This window comes from Melozone crissalis, unplaced genomic scaffold (assembly GCF_028551555.1).
Source record: "Melozone crissalis strain CALT ecotype California unplaced genomic scaffold, PUWL_Pcris_2 ptg000005l_1, whole genome shotgun sequence".
Classification (NCBI taxonomy): Eukaryota; Metazoa; Chordata; class Aves; order Passeriformes; family Passerellidae; genus Melozone; species Melozone crissalis.
The window spans coordinates 16,066,883-16,084,161 of record NW_026535783.1 but is presented as its reverse complement, the minus strand read 5'-3'; the positions used below and the strand labels follow the sequence as shown (position 1 = coordinate 16,084,161).

General features: G+C 39.8%; 1 protein-coding gene across 2 annotated transcripts; it reads right to left on the bottom strand.

Moving 5' to 3' along the window:
* Window positions 1–468: 468 nt before the first annotated feature.
* ALDH7A1 (aldehyde dehydrogenase 7 family member A1) lies at window positions 469–16,363 on the bottom strand. Of its 2 annotated transcripts, XM_054288593.1 has the most exons (18): window positions 16,166–16,363; window positions 16,012–16,065; window positions 14,965–15,030; window positions 13,290–13,370; window positions 10,850–10,973; window positions 10,109–10,241; window positions 9,531–9,575; window positions 9,121–9,198; window positions 8,143–8,240; window positions 7,116–7,157; window positions 5,408–5,502; window positions 4,475–4,559; window positions 4,089–4,195; window positions 3,282–3,398; window positions 2,748–2,845; window positions 2,516–2,589; window positions 1,692–1,767; window positions 469–958 (listed from the first exon to the last, which is right to left on the bottom strand). In XM_054288593.1, the coding sequence occupies exons 1-18, from the start codon at window positions 16,343–16,345 to the stop codon at window positions 904–906; spliced, it is 1,608 nt and encodes a 535-aa protein (XP_054144568.1). In that variant the 5' UTR covers window positions 16,346–16,363; the 3' UTR covers window positions 469–903. The 2 variants fall into 2 exon arrangements, with proteins under 2 accessions (XP_054144568.1, XP_054144576.1); XM_054288601.1 differs by lacking the exon at window positions 7,116–7,157.
* Between the last annotated feature and the right edge of the window lie 916 nt (window positions 16,364–17,279).

Here is a 17,279-nt window from a genome sequence, read left to right as displayed (position 1 = left end):
AGCTAAAATCAGTCTAATAGCACTGTGTCTTTTCTCATCCTGAGTCCTGAGCAAGGTTCCTAAATGAGCTGTTGTTGCCTGTAGTCTCCAGTGGCCAAAAGAAACTCTCATTTGAGGTGAAACACAAGTAAACAATATGTCTTTCCCTAGAAAAGTATTTCCTCTGACTGCATCTCCAGGTCTCATCTCCAGCCAGTCTGCTTGTAGGGTATCACAACCTGACATGGACAAGCTGAATTGGCTGTAACCCCTTCAAGTGTTAAATGAGATTGCAAGACACTACAGTAGACCTCCATCTCCCAACATATGCTGAAAGTCTCCTTTCTGAAGGAGAGGCAGGAAAACTAAAGCAGAACTTTTAGCCCAATGATTATTTTCCCAGCTAGCAACTTAGCGTGTGAAAATGAATAGTCCTCTGAATATTCCTGCTCAAAACCAGCGAATAAAACAAATGAGAAGCCCAAGATATTTCACAAAATGTACCTTTATTTATTCATTGAAAAATAGCCCTGTACTGCAGCCCAAATATCCCTCAGTAACAGGTACTGCAGGAAACTTGGCACACAGCTTGAAACACAGATGTAGCTGGAAATACCAGCAAAAGGTGGGGAGGGGATAGAGGCAGTGTTAGTACTGAAATACAGTGTTAAGGCAACAGGTAATCCAGGCCACCTGGACCCAAGGTGGTTAGTTTTAGTCACCCTCCCTTCCTCCCAAAGACCACAGACTTCTCATCTGAAGACGAAATTAGTCAATACATTCATAGAAAGTGAAGCAACTAAAGAGTAGCTGATTTTCTGACAGAACTGGTTTCATATAATTAATTTTTATCCCCATGATGCTTAGGAGCTGCTTGATGCAGAAATTCTAGGATGGTTCATAGCACAGCCATTCATAAGGTCGTTACTGAAATTTGATTCCTTGAGCCAAGGGCAAATCTTTGCTGTAGTTGATTGTACTGAAAGAGAAACAACAATTTATAGACCAGAATTAATCACTGAGACAGATTGTGCAGTCCACTTCCTATGTGTAAGCTGTTATATCTAAACAAGACTTCTCTAAAGTAGTTTGCCTACTTAAAATTATGAACTAACTTTACTCCAGTTTTCAATATAGTAACCATGTACAGGAAAAGACATTTGCCATTTTCTCTTCCTTTATGGAGGATCTTACTTCTCTTTATGTATTTAATCTCTTACTTAGGAGAATGTCCAGATAGAAAAATCAAGGTGGGATTTCTCACGTTCATAAGTCTTTGCATGGGAAAAAAAAAGATAGCACAGGTAAGAGCTATGGAAGTCAGCAGAGAACACTAATTGGCTGTCAGGAGATTTGTGGATAGATAACCAACATATAGCTGAATCACCTACCAGAGGCAATAGCGGTGGCCCCTCACTGTGGCTGCAACCCAGAGTATTTCCTGACAAGTTTCAGGCATTTTTCAGATGAATTTAAAATCAACCAATGGTGGGGGGAACCCCAAAACCAGCTAATTTTTTTCCTTTGAAAAGTTAAAAAAAATGTCTTTATAAAAACCCTCCAAATCTTCTTCGGCTATGAATGTGAAGAAAAGGCAATTACACTTATAGATGGTTATCTCACATTCAGTAAAGATAGTAGCCTTGTAGTCAAAGATTTATATGTTTTGAACTTTGGGAAGTTCATCTGTAATTTAAATTTGTCTGTCTTACCAAGTAGACCGCCTCATATAAAGTTTCCATGAATCACTTCCAGATTCTCTTCCTCCACCAGTGTGCTTTTCACCACCTGTAGCAAAAACATTTTAAATTAAAACCTATTTTTGGATATGGCAATCTGGACTAATTCCAGGAGTTAAGACATTTTTATAAAAAAATACGGGAAAAACTATTCCTTTTCCTTGTCCTATATGTGAATTAAATTACCATCCCACACAACACACACAGTAGCTCTCTCCTCATGCTTGATGTAAAAAAAAAAAATCTCCCTGGAGTTCAAAATCCCATCATGGTGGCACTAGAGGGCCTTGTTTTAAAAACATTTCTCTTAACACAAGACAAGAGTACAAGAATGTGCTGGTTCTTGTACTGCTTAAATGATAAGGTTAATGCTTCTTCCACCCTCTTAGTTCCCTAAGTATATAAAAAAAGAGAAAAAAAGGCAAAATTTTTTATTTTAAGATTTTCTCACAAAAATGCTACATGCCATACATCTTATACAAACTTACCAATATACACAGAATTGCCCAAGATTGTTTTAATTATAACTTTTATAAAGTTTTCCACCTAGCCATATCTTTAAATACCTCCAGAATATATATCTGAGTAACATTCCTTTGATGGAAAGGAGGAGAAGGAAATAACACATAGAATTTTTAAAAACCTAGTACAGCTATTTTTAAAAGTTTAAATCTAACTACTGCTAGTCAATATCTGTTTTCTGCTAAAGCAGTATGATTCAAAATTAACTTTGATTTCATCACATTTAGTCATTTAAATTGACTGATTAAAACCTTGACAAAGCACAAGTAACATACCAAAAGCACCTCCAATCTCAGCACCACTGGTTGGGATGTTAACATTCACAATGCCACAGTCAGATCCCTTTGGCCTACAAAGATAAGGTACAATTCCTCCTTAGGATCAGGAAAGGTTCCCTCCCTAAAATGAGTGCTGTAAAATGCTCAACTAGCATTATGCAGATGTTTACAAAAGACATGAAAGACTAATACGTACTTCAGGAAAGTAAAAAAATAATTTAAATTATACCCTAGCCAGCGGAAAATCCTTCCCAAATCCTTGGTAAAGATACTGCTGGAAAGACCTTGTTTTACTTCATTATTCCAGGCAAAAACCTCCTCTTCCTCCTAGAAGAAGCATGTGTCAACGGTTAAGCCATGACTGTCCAAAGCAAAGCAGTTACAAAGAAGCTCTGTGAGAAAAAACCCAAAAAACCACAGCCATAATGCAAATGTACAGAAGGGCACTGGGCAAATACACCTGTGCCACGGCAGCAATACCTGCACTGCTGCAGAACACAGTCTGCTTTTGAACAGGTGTGAACAGTATCACCCATGAACACTAACAACAGCAATCTGTTCCTGTATCTCATCCTAACTCCAGCGCTCTTCACAGAACTGGAGCTACACATTGAGTTGAACAGTGGCTCTCTCACAGTGCAGAACAAGAGCCACCACCTCTTGAAGGGCTGGGACAACTGTATAGACGTGACACATGTCTGATTTCTCTCTTGTGACTCTACTGTTACCATCCTTGACACTTGTTTCACCAGTGTTATTTTACCTTAAATTTCAGCACATACAATATGGGGGCAAAGGTCTCAGTGTGGACAATGGGCGCGTCATGAGGAAGGCCAGTCACAATGGTTGGTTCAACATAGTTCCCAGGGCGATTTATAACCTTCAAAATAAATAAAAAATAACCAAGTAAGTTCCAATCAGAATCCAACTTAATATTAGTGTAGGAAAGGAATCTTTCATGGTCTGACCACTACAGTTGAGAAACCAGAAACAGCCATATAGAATGAATAACTTAAATTTTACTTATTTAAGTATTTAAAATATATAAGCACAATTTATGTCCACTAAAGATATAATCAAGTTGTAATGTCTAGCAGCTAAAACTTCCTTTCTCCTGCTTGTAAGCTACTCAGAATTTTAAAGTATATATAACTTGCCAATGAAAGACAAGAAGCCCCAGAACAATAAGTCAATGAGAATTAAACATCCTATATGATGAAGATGTACAAGTGGTTGTCTTGTATCTCCAGTATTTCCTCAAGCTAGATATTGTGAGGGACAGAACTGCAATTTGCCTTTGTTACATGTTTGACATTCACCGTATACATTGTGGTTTTTTTTATTTTCACTATCACTTACAATTGGGGAGTGGTGTAAGAGTAGCTTCCAAGCAGAATTGCCTTTACCCTGAAGACAGGATTCCAATTCAAACAATTCTCAATCTGACTAACCTAACATCCTGTAGTGGCTGACAGGACAAGCTCAAGTACAAGTTTGGCCTAAGCCATCATGTTACTGTATCTTTTTCCTAGAGCACAAACTGTAGCAGGGAAAATAAAAGTTAAGTCACCTTTCCACCACAGACCACAGAGCCACCTTGTTGTTTTGCTTGTTCTACTGCATCAAGGAACATTTTCACTGCTTCTTTGGTATGAAGAGGCCCATACAGAGTGTCAGCTGAAAAAATATTCAGAAGCATACTTTCATCAAAACTGTGTATGTTTGCAAATATTCTTATCTTAGAATTAACTGTTTAATCTGTCCAGGATGAGCAGTATTACCCAGATTCTTCATCTTCCTTTCTGAGTCTGTATTCTAACTGAAACCAGCTATTTCCACCCCCTGGTATATTGCCAAACTTAGATAATTTGGATCTATAATCACTTCAGAATTTAAACAGAAAGAAACCAACAGCAACTTGTTTCCTAAACCTGTGAGATGGAAATAGCTACTTACAATCCCATGGATCACCGATGCGGACCTGGGCATAGGCCTTGGCAAGCTTTGCCACCACCTCATCATGGATGCTTTCATGGAGAAACTAAAACATGGTAAGAAAGTTGTAAGACAGGGCAGCCTATGTAACTACTCCTGAGGTACTACTGCACTTTGAAAGGGGCTGAACGAAACAATGGAAATACTGTTGTTCATATTCAGCAAATCCCAAAATTAAAAAGAGACAGAGGCCAAGGCCTCTGAAAGAGCACTAACACCAGAAAATGAAGATGTAAAACCTTCATCATAAAAATTTAAAACAAGCCAAGTAACAAAAATCTGTTTTAATTTTACCCCATATCAGATCAGTACTATCAATGTGTGCTATAAACATTTCAGTTTAGTGTTCTAGAACAAACGTTCCATAAATTTTATTGCTCCAGTTTGAGGAATCACTGCCCATCCAATACACCTGAATCAATTTACCCACATCCATTTTACCTAATATTTACTGAATTAACCCAACAGTGACAAGACAGACACTGACACGAAAACACTGTTGAACTTGTTGAAAATTATTGGTTAAGAATTAATAACAAAGCAGGTAACACACACACTCTTGCTTTGCTGCAATATAAACACTGAACCAAAATTTGTAGCAGTCACAAGCAAAGCTCTGGCAATGAAAACACAAATACAGAACTTTGCCAAGTACTATTTTCCTGACTTAAAGCACATTTAGAAATACATACAAACTGTTTAGAGCTAGAATTATACTGGAATGAAACTATGTTCTTATTTTCCTAACATACCTTTTTTGACAAAATAAAAGTGTGTTTCAAATACTATTTGTTGCTCTTCACAATATTAGGAATTGTTAGTCATTTTCTCAGCCAATCTGGAATTAAGTTAAAATTCAGAGCTACCCAAACGAGACAATACACATTTACTCACCAGCCTTCTAGCAGTTGTGCACCTCTGACCTGCTGTTCCCACAGCAGCAAATAGAGCAGACGGAATTACTAGGTTCAGATCTGCGTCTTCAAACACTTTAAAAAAATTAAAATATGAGCATGTTACTGGAGTAAACAGGCAGTTCACAAGACTTAAGATGCTAAACAATATTAGAAACTGACAGGTTGGTCATGAATCTTTAGCAATAGTTGCACAAGTTGGAACAGTTGCACAGCATGGTAAGATACAAAGAAACACCTTGAAACTCCTACTATTTCTCCACAGCTGGAATCAGTCACATGCAATTGGACATAACTATAGGTTTGAACTACTGAAGGGAGCCTTTTGCAATAAAGTTTGCAAATAATTCTAGCTTCCTTTTAATTCAGGAAACTACAAGCAATTTCTTGCCATTTCTCCAATCTGTCTCTCACTAAGAAGTTTATCAGCATAAAGTAACAATCATAAAGTGTATCCACATGGCCTTGCAAAAAGCACAGTTAAAACACACAGGTGAGCAGTAATATAAAATGTACAATGAGCTGAACAAATACATCTGGCTAGAAGACATTGAGATGTTTTATAAAGCTCAAACGATCCCCAAAGTAACATTTGGCTTAACCAGTCCCAAAAAAAGTCTCTTAAGCATCCAAAATCTTTACGAAGTTTGGGATGAAGACCAGCCAAACAATGAATATGTGATCATTCAAAGTCAATTCCAAAAAAAGCAGGACTTTAACATTAAAAAATAAACAATTTTCAAAGCATAAAACAAGTTTATACTGTTGGCTACAAAGCAGCATAGAAAAAAAGAAGGACCTGCTCAAATGTGATTTTCAAAAGAGTAGATGATGTAGCATCATGTTTGTACTTCAAAAGATTATGTATATGTAAATAAGCACATTTGTCCAGAATACGAGAAAAGTGAAACAAAAGGCAACAGCACAACAGGACAGCAATTTAGGTATTTATTGAGCTTATATATTCTTTCTGCAATGTTGCTCAGCCTTGTAGTATTTGTTGTTTTTCTAGGAACTTGATCATACCCTAAGGTACTTAAACCTGAAAAATGTGCTACTGAAATAAATACCTTTATGCTTTTCTTTCAAGTATCATACGGACCTTATACTTTATATATATATACATATATATACTTATGCTCTAAAATGCTTAAAGTGTAGTGTTCACAAGATTATATATAAAGTGCAGACAGGCATTTCCCAGGAAAATGGTGGAGTTATTATGGATGGAAGCATCCAGAAGGTATGAGGCACATGGGGACATGGCTTACTGATGAATATGCTGTTGCTGGGTTAAGGGCTAAAGTCAATCTTAAAGGTCTTTCCAACCTTAATGATTCTACAACTAAAATTATCCTATAATCAAACTCACTTAGTTTAACATTGTCCACAACCCATTATTGAAGCTTACTGCTTCTCTCATTCCATTCTCCTCTTCAACATTGATTACTTATGAGACCTTGGAATCTTACTCTTTGTCTTAAAACACTGCTCCCTCCACAATACCAAAGACAGAAAAATCCCACAACATTCTATTATTTCTACACAAACTAGATGTACTTTTAAAAGCCCGGGGCTGGGGAGGAACAAATAAAAGAAACAGAAAAAAAGTGACAATTAGCTATGAATATTTGCATACTAGCTTCCAAATATAATCTATGGGACTAAATTTCTACAGCACATATTACCAATAATGGCATTGTTTCCTCCTAATTCCAGCAGGCTTCGACCTAATGAAAAACACAAAATAAGTTATACCATGGCCACAAGTATTCACTGTACCTCAATGAGACTACCTCTAACTAGAGCTAAGCCTCATGAAACATATTTTTAAGGATAAACAAAGCATTTTAGAGATCACAGGCTAGACAAAGCAGAAAATTACACCAAATACTACATCTATCACATGTCATGAAGATACGTGCACAGCAATTATGGCACAATGAAGTTTAAAAAGATAGGCAAAAAAATAGCACTGGAAAGAAAAAAATTGAAACAGGAAAAAGTTGCAGCATAAATAGTATGACATAGATACAGAATAAGGTCCTACAAAGATCAAAATGCACACAAAATTAAACTAAGCTAATTTATTTCCCTGGCAACTGTTTATCTACAATCTGAGACAAAAAATCACAACCTGCATCTGCGTGAATATTTGCTATCTGTTCTGGTTTCTGGGGGGCTCTTTTACACTTGCATGAACTTCAACTGTATAAAACAAAAAAAAAAAAATGTTTGCAAGGTGCTGCTCATAAACTAAGTAAGAATCTAGCAGCTGAGATTCTTGCCTGTACACTTTTAAATATTTGCAAAAAAAAACAGCACCCCCAAAATCACCATTGTATTTATCAGGAGTAAAAGGTGAGGGGGACTGTATTCATGTATTCTATTCACATTGGCAAAAGACCATAAGCCCTGGTTGTTCACCCTAAAAATCTCCATACAAATAAATACTAATGGACACCACTACACCTCTCCTCACATTAATTGTAAGACTATGGATTTGCAGATAAACTGGAAAAAAAATCTGAATTGTAACAGAAGTAACTGAAAAGTATGTATCTAGGAGCAGTTTGAAACCCCCATTTATCCAAGACAAAAGACAAAAAAAAAAAGTAACACAGCTGAAAACTGTTACTGTTATTTTAAAATCTTATGGGGCACTGCTGCCTTCACCAAACATGGAAATAAATAGAGAAGAACCCACACACTCACCAAATCTCTCCTGAACCATAAGTGCTACTTGTTTGCCCACTTTTGTGCTGCCAGTGAAGGACAAGAGGTCCATTCTCTCATCTCTAGCCATTGCTGTCCTGCACAATGGGACACAAAGCATTGTGCTCAACAAAAGAAATGCAGACAGAAAAGCAGCTTACACCTTCCACATACATCAACTTCAACCAGAGAGAGCTTTAAAGCCAGAGTTTCTTTGAAACATCAGGCAACTGAGCTAATGGCAGGAAAGCTGCCCCTTAGCCAGAAAAAAAAGGAACAAGGCTGTTTCCATGCATCTTTTCAGGCCAAAAAAGCATCACCTGCAGTAACACCGACATTCAGTCTAAAGTATATTGTGAGATTAGTTCCAATTGTTATGATCCACAAGAAAACATGCAAATCTATGACTTTTTTTAATGTTTGCCATATGCTTTGCCTTCTCTTAAAATACTCAAAAGATATATCTGAATATACATTTGTACTGGGGATTTCCTCATGGTAAAAATCAAGCAAAGTGATTTAGATTGTACAGCTTCCAAGCACAGATCTATGAGCAAGTGCAGAGTTCTGCACGAACATGGAAAAGGGGAATTTTTCTCCTCCACAACTAATCTAAAAGGCACTATACATTGAAAACTCTCAAGAACATGGTAAGGGAACCTAATATTAGCTGTAGTCTTTGAGTGTCAGCATATGCAGAAGTGGAATATAAACTTAGTCATGTCTCTTCATTAAATATCTGACAAGTTCTTTGTTTGCAGCTGATCTCACAACAGCAAGTAGACATATGTATTATATTTAATGCAGGACTAGAGCCAGAGTTTCAGACCGGCTGATAAAAATCATGGCAACATGTGCATTCCTAGAGACTAGAATAACTTCACAAGTACCTAAAAGAATATTTTTTTTCCTTTTATAAACCTTCACAAAACACAAGAAATATTACCTACCCAATGAAACACATGAAATATTACCTACCCAATGTCTGCTCCACCACAAACCAGAGAGCAGATTGCTCCAGGCAACTTGTTATCCTCCAAGACTTTTGCAATTATCCTGGAATCAAAGATGTAGAAATGTTAGAGATTTCTGACAAGCGCAAATGGGGAATGAACCATTAGAACTGTCTGGGGGTTTTGGGGTAGTAGTGGTTTGGGGTAATTGTTCTTAGGAGTTAATATTAGATCTGCAAGACTTAGTAATTACCTATTTTAAGTGGCCTACTTTTATTTAGCATTTTAAAATAAATGTTATGGGTAATGCACAGTAAGTATTTAAAATGTTGATATAAAGTAACAATAAACCTAAAGGAAGTATCACTATGAAATTTATTCTTTGGAGAAGTTCTCCATTTTATTGAGATGAAGATCAAAGAAACCAGAACTCACTTTGTAACAGCAACACTGACAAGGGATGTTGTAGGAGCACCCTTCCTAGAAAGGGAAAAAAAATTTACATTATCTTCTTATTTAATTCTTAAGAATAAAAAATAATTCAAATAAGCAATTTTTAGGGTCTCTGATCTACAGCACAGGCATTTCCTTCTGCAGCTGAGCATTCAGAACTTCTACTGAAATCCATGTAGACAATGGATAGGCCAGACTTTAGAATGAACTAGGTAGATGAAAGCAAAGTAGGAGATAGGAGACAAAGTAAAGCTACTTATTTAGATTTTTAATCTTAGCTGTACCAACTTGGAATATATTAACTACCACAGCTGCAAGCCCTCACCCTGGGTTCTTTATTCATAGGCCATTTGGCTAAGTCCTAGATGGATCTGCACCACAGTACCTCAAAAAAGAGGTTACCACAAAATTAAAAAAAGCTCTGACTAAAAATTATTTACGCCTACCCTAGATAGAATCAAATATCCAGAAACACTTGACCCTCAATAGCAATTTCATGCCTGAGTTAATAGCTTTCCAGTTTATGAAAACTGTTAGCAAGGTGGACAGCTAGCTCTTACCAGAGGCAAGCGTTTCCACAGATCATTGCAATCGCGCTGTTCCACCCATAAACTGCCACGGGGAAGTTGAAGGCTGTGATGACTCCCACCAGCCCAACAGGATTCCACTGCTCTATAAGGGCATGGCCAGGTCCTGAAAGCAAAGCCACAACATAATACAGTTTTCATCCATTTAATGTCTGGGGTTTTTCTAAATAGGGAAAATATGTAAGCAAAAAACCTAGCATCACTCTTCAGTCCACCACAGCCTTAGCTTGCAAAGAGCTGTGTTATTTGTGTTCTGCAGCTTACCTGGATCAAGGTTAGCTAGATTGTGCAAAAAGCTAATGATCTGACAACATAAAGTTTTATTATTTTAAACATAACGATGACTTGTGGTAATCAATAACTGACAAGGAGGTCTCTCCTTTCTAAGTACACTTCAAAACTTTTTACATACTTTTCTCTACCACCTCTCATCAATTAAAAAACCAAAGAGAATCCAATGCTTCAAAGAACAGAGAAAGTGGATGGACTGACTTGCTTATCTGTCACTTCATTAGGTACTTCAGTAGCTGGCACTACTGCCCACCACATCTATTCCTAAAGCTCCCTAAATAACACGCAGAACAGAGATCTTGATGCACTACAAGACCATATATTTAAGTAATACCTCCATATCTTAATTTCTTTAAAGAAAAAAACACCAAACACCAAACAAAAAACTCCACAAACAAAACAAAAAAAATAACACATACTTACTTTCTGAAGGCAAAATAGGTCCACCAATCATTCGGGACAAACCAACAGCATAGTCACAGACATCAACATACTCCTGCACTTCCCCAACACCCTCGACAAAAATCTTTCCCATTTCTAAAGAGACCTGAAAAAATTCAGAGTAAGACAAACTTTTTTACAAAATTCCCATGGATCCCTAATATATTTTGTCTCCACTTAATGTCAGGTGTATCTACTGACCAAGTAAGATTTTAACACACACTTTTTCATTAGGAGATTCACCTCTTCCCCAGTTATTCGGAACTTAAAGAAACAACACACTAGACAACTGGACAAGGGTCATATCCCAATACAACAGGAAGAAATTAGAAAAGGAAATTAATGGAGAAAAATTTTTAAAAAACTACTTGAAAGGAGGATCCAACACTAAGGATATGTTTTGATCAACAATACCTTGGATTTACATCAGCAGGCTTGCTTACATTGTGGGCCAGACAAGGAACAAGTTGAAAAAGAGGGATTACTCTGCTCCAGCAAAAGAAAACAGCCACTTACATTTTTCATAAGCACACTACTCATTTTACAATATTTAAAAGCAAATTTGAAAGATTTCATTTGCAGACACTGTTGAAAATGCTTTTACATGTTTAGTATTTTAGTAACCTGGGATGTTTAGGATCAATTTATTGATTTTTTTTCCCTGAAGTTGACCTTAAACTACATCCTTCTCTTAAAATCATGTTAGACTTACTCCATTGAAATATATCAGTGAGAATAATCTGGTATTTGAAGATATCGCCATCCAGAAATGAGAAAATCTCAAAATTTGGGAGCTGAAAAATCACCTACTTATCTCCATGCAGTTTTGTGGTCATGCTCTGACAGCTATATGTGGACTTCAGGCAGATAACACCTGCCACTTTACAGTGATGACTGCACTTTAAAAAGGCTGTTAAATGATGCATGAGGTTCAAAGGATTTCCACAGGATTTTTCTCTCCATATGAAAGTTAACATAAAGACGACTGACTGTATTTCTCTGATGCCTGTGGTTATCTCAAGACAGAAGGAACAATCCTTATTTGTCACCAAAAACAGAGCAGCATCCGACATATCTACTAAGAAACACAGCAGTGGGCCTGTAAGTGCAGCAGAAACACCTGGATATTTCACCAGGGCATGGCAAGGTGAGGCTGGAAATTTCCTACAGAGTTTGAGAAAGATGAGTTTCTATACAGCTCCTTTCTACATATCCTAAAGCCAGGCAAAGTCCTAAAACCTGAATACCTACTGCATTTCTTTCACCCTGAAATTCATCCCCAATCCTAGCAGAGCTGAACACACATATTATCTGTTTGGGAAAACTAAGAAAATATGGCAAGAAGCCATAAGTTTTAGTCAAGAATAGAGAACAAACTTCTGTATGTCCACACTCATCAGGGAAGCTTTACTGTTTTTGAATACAGAAGTATGTCAGCACTCTAATTCCACAACAGAAACTGTGCCTGAGGAGACAACATCAAGGGAAACAGCAGAACAAGGTTCTGAAGGTTAACAATATGGGCTTGACTACACACGGAGTTATTCACTGACAGCTGTTTCTGAACACCAGCACAGACAGGCAAGCCCTGCAAAAAGAAAGTGGAAGTTCCCCACTTGACTCCTTTTCTTCCCTAGCAAGAAAAGGAGTAAAGCAAGAGTTTTAAAGGAGTGGTCCTTCAGCCTTTATGTCCTGCACGGCACTGCAAGATCATCTCATTAAGACCATCTCAACTTCTGAAGCCTCATGTTACCACATGTCACTTGGCAAAGTCCTACAGATCATCAGAAAGAGCTCAAAGTTAAAAGCTCTGTATTAAGGGAAGGTCTTTTTCAAGATACTTTTAGTATGAGGAAGTGCCCTATCTGACAGACAAGAGGGAAAATAGCAGGGCAACAGTTGTACCACTCATCCCAGAGAAGCCCACAATAAATTTTCTTTTCCTATTACAAATTGTCAATTCACAGAATCACAGAATATCCTGAGCTCAAAGGGACCCACAGGGATCAAGTCCAGCTCCTGGCCAAGCACTCTCTCCAGGAATCACACCATGTGCCTGAGAGCACTGCCCAAATGCCTCTTGAATTCTGTCAGGCTTGGTGCTGTGACCACTTTCCTGGGGAGCCTGTTCAGTGCCCAAACATCCTCTGGGTGAAGAGCCTTTTCTTAACAAGTAACCAAACTCTCAGCAGACACAGCTTCACGCCATTTCTACGCCATAATAATTTTTTTTTCTTCTTTTTAAAATTAAGAGGTAATTAGGCAAGCTAATGGAACTAACAGCAATTACTTAACAATTACTAAGGTTAGTATTGCAGAGAAAACTTAGTAATACTGAAAAAAAGCAGTTTTGACATACCGCTCAACCTCATTCCCCACTCCACCTCCCAAAAAATGTGGGCTACTTCTGAAAATACCTTACCAAGCTTCCTAGAACTTTGATTTTTTGTCTCAGGGCATCACCAATCTGTCGCACTATTTCTCCACGTTTAGGTGCAGGGATCTAGTCAAAAGAAAACAGAAGAATCTATGTGAGATTGAAAATCTGTAACTCCTGCTGTATATATACGTCTAGTTTTCTGTCCTTGTAGTAAGCAAGCACTGATTGCTGTGCTTTTTTGCTTATCTTCTGAAGACACTGTTACTTGTTCATTTTTATCATGCGCACTGCTTTACAAGAAACTGTTTTCTGCCTCAGGGACTGATAGCAGTACAAACATTTTGTCTGTTCAAAACTTCAGTTTCACTAAATATTGCCAAAAGCATTCAGATTAATTCTATTACTTCTGTTCAACTACATCAGCCCCAATGCAACCAATCAGCTGCATCTCAAGAAATAAGCATTTTTCATAAAAGTGCACTTAATGGTTTCTGAGCCTTGAAGTGTACTTAATAACACACTTTCAAACTTCCTTTTAGTATGACATTTACCTTGTTAGCAGAAATTAAGACACACAAAAAACTCAATCATGAAAATATTAAGCTCATACACCTACTCTTAATATATTTTTTAATGTGGTACCAGTATGGTAAATAATAATCCATAGCCAAGATCAATTTGCAAACTATATGCAAGCAGTTCTCTGTAGAAACAAGACTGAGGAAAAATGCATAAACCATGCAAGCATATCTCTTTACAGACAATATCTTTTCAAATAAGCTCATTACAAACAGCAAAGTTCACAAATTAATAACAAATAGCTTTGAGGAAAAGCCTTCAAGAAACATTTGATGTGTTGATTCTTTATCTGTTGGATTGCTTTCAGGTTATTGCCGAATGTGTTAAGAGTTACCAACATTACACTCACAAATTGTAACAAAAAAACATTAACATATCCTGAGGAAGCTGTTTTGTTTATCCTAAACTTTGTTGTCTTCAGACGAGGTAAACTACTTTGCTGGCTAAAACACAGAGTGCACATTGTCTTTTGAAATCCAGGTTTCAGCTGAACTAAAGAAACAACAGGTAGCTGCAAGAACCAAGTCTGGCACAGCCATCAACAGAATGGGTGCTGGCTGGACACAGCTGGTAGGGCTGCATGGGGAACTACAGCTTGCTAAGGAAAAACAGCTTAGCTATTACATACAAAGTAACACTAATGCTTTTGAACCACACAGCTGTTCCGTGAAATACCAACACAGCAGGTGAAACAAAAACCCCCATGCTTATAACCAGCAGGTTTTCCCACACCAGGGAACAAGAAGATGAACAGAAGTTACTCCTCCAAATACTCCACAGATGTCTCCCAGAAGAGGGGGTGACAGGAAGTGAAACATGCACAGGGACAGTTTACTTGCTACACGGTTTCTGAACTTCACCAGACCTGTTGGCAACAGCACAGGGGCACAAGCCTTGGTAAATCTGCCAGGATTTTCAAAACAAACATATCCCACAAGTCAATGTCCTCATCTTTGTATCTCAATGGCATCACACACACAAACTATCTGGGTTTGTTTCTTGAGGTCCCCATTGCAGATTTTTGCACTAATGCACCACACACAGTATAAACACATTTTTACACCTTCACTTTATGGGGCAATCAATAGCCTGTCTCTGCCAGAGATCTGTAATAAAAGAGAAATCTCCATTAACTTACATCAGCCCAGACCTTCCATGCCTCTTTAGCCTTCTTTACTGTTTCTTCATAATCCTCCAAATTACCCTACATGAAGAAGCACATCAAAGTTAGAAAAATCAAATCCCCAAAAGAAATGCCACAAAAAAACTTCTGCATCTAACTCAAGATATTTTTATAGAGAGTACTTGCACTACAGGATGCAACTTTTATAGGACGCCTGTAACTTGACACAATTTGGATCCAATATTACAAATTGTCTGAAGCGATTGTCAATGAAAAGCACATGTGCTACCTAAATTAAAAAAAAAAAAACACCCAAAACAAAAACAAAAAAAAAAAAAAAGAAAGAAAAAAAAACCACGAACAGAAATTTTCATTCAGGTGTTTGAGGAAGCTCCATAAAGAATAACGGTTTTATATATGTTTGTCTCTAGACATACATACACACATATATAAATATGTCCTACTCCATCAGCATCACTGGGCATCAAGTGTTAGCTGAGTCCTAATACACAAAAGGAGTAGATTACTATTCTTTTACTGTAAGAATAGTGATATTCTTACAGTAAAAACATTCACAAATTTACTACTTGAATGTCACGTTGGTCTCCTAACTACTTGCTCCCGGGCCTCTCATCCCTACTAAATAGGCACAATCTGCCCCTATTCGGCAACTTCCCTCAGGACAAACGAAAAGGGAAGGGAGGAGCCCTTGCTCTTCCCAGCTTGCAAGAGTGCGAGGCGGAGGGCTGAAGGACAAGTTAAAAAAAAAAAAAAAAAAAAAAAAGAAAGGAAAAAAAAACAAAAAGGGCAAACAGACTGTTTTTCTTCCCAGGAAAGCCGCAGGCATATTGCCAGCAGTAGGCCCTGGCTGCGACGAGCACCAGCGGCCGCCCTGGACGCACACCCCACGGACCCTGATGTGGAATCGGGAGTTTCGGGCCCTTTGCTATCCGGGTGGCGGGCAGGGACAGCGCCCAAACCAAGGCCCCAGAACGCCCCGCTCCGGTGACGGGGCCCGCGGGCAGCTCCCGCCGAGCCGGTGCTGCCCCCGGCCGCGCTCACCTGCCGGACGCTGGCGATGGGCTCGTTGTTGGCGGGGCAGTACGTGGTCACCACCTAGAGCAGGACGAGAGCGGTGAGCGGCAGGGCCCTTCCCCCGGGGCACGGGGCGCGACCCCCGAGGCCCCGCAGCCCCCCACCCCCGCGCCCCCCGCACCTGCCCGCGGCCGCCCCAGCGCCCGTTGTATACGCCCGGGTTCTCTTCCTGCAGCCCCAGCTCCCGCAGCCACGCGTAGCGCTCCTGGTTGATCAGCAGCGTGGACATGGCGGCGGCCGGCGGCGACCCTGCCCTCGGCAGCGGCAGCAGCGCAGCGAAGGCGCGGCGAAGCCCCAGCATGGCCGGCGGCCGCCAGCGCGAGGGGACGGGGCAATGGCGGCCGCGCCCCGCCCGCCCGCGGCCATTGGCGGCGCCGTGCTCGCGCCCCCCGCCCCGCCCCGCCTGGCCCCGGCCCCGCTGGCCGGCCTGGCCGCGCCGGGGCCCCTGGCCGGGACCCCTGACCCGGCCCCCCTGACCCGGCCCCCCTGACCGAGCGCCCATGACCGGGCCTGACCGAGCCCCCCCTGACCGGGCCTGACCGAGTGTCCCTGATCGGGCCTCCCCTTCCCCGCACTGGCAGCACAGCTCGGCCCGTATGCTGTCCGAAATCCGCCCACACTCTGCTGGTTTTCAAGAAGGGACGACTGAGATGGGACCTCCTCAATGTCTATGAGTTTCTGAATGGAGGGTGGCAAGAGGACAGAGCCAGGCTCTGGTCAGTGGTGCCAAGCAACAGGATGAGAGTCAACAGGTAGAAACTGGTGGTGGAGAAGTTCCACTTGATCACGAGGAAGAATTTTCTGTGCAGGGCGCTAAATCCTGGAACAGATTGCCCAGGGAGAGTTGGAGTCTCTCTCGCTAGAGATACTCAATAACCATCTGGATGCAAATCTGAGCCATGTGCCCTGGGATGACCCCACTTAAACGGTCAGGTTGGACCAGATGACCCACTGTGCTCCCTTCCAATGCAATCCATTCTGTGATTCTGTGTGATTCCATATGCCCTTCCAGAGCGGCAGGGGCAGAGACGTCCCCAAGTCAGGTGTTTGTAATTGCTGCAGAAAATAAGAAAAAGGGGCATCAAAACAAGGGAAAAAAACATGTAGCTGTCCTTACGCAACAATAGTAGTATGTGGGAGTATGCATAATTCTTTCTGTTCTCCAATACCATGCTTGAATGTCAGTTAAAAATCTCAGTGTCTTTGGTTTCTGAGCCAGCCACTTTATCTACATG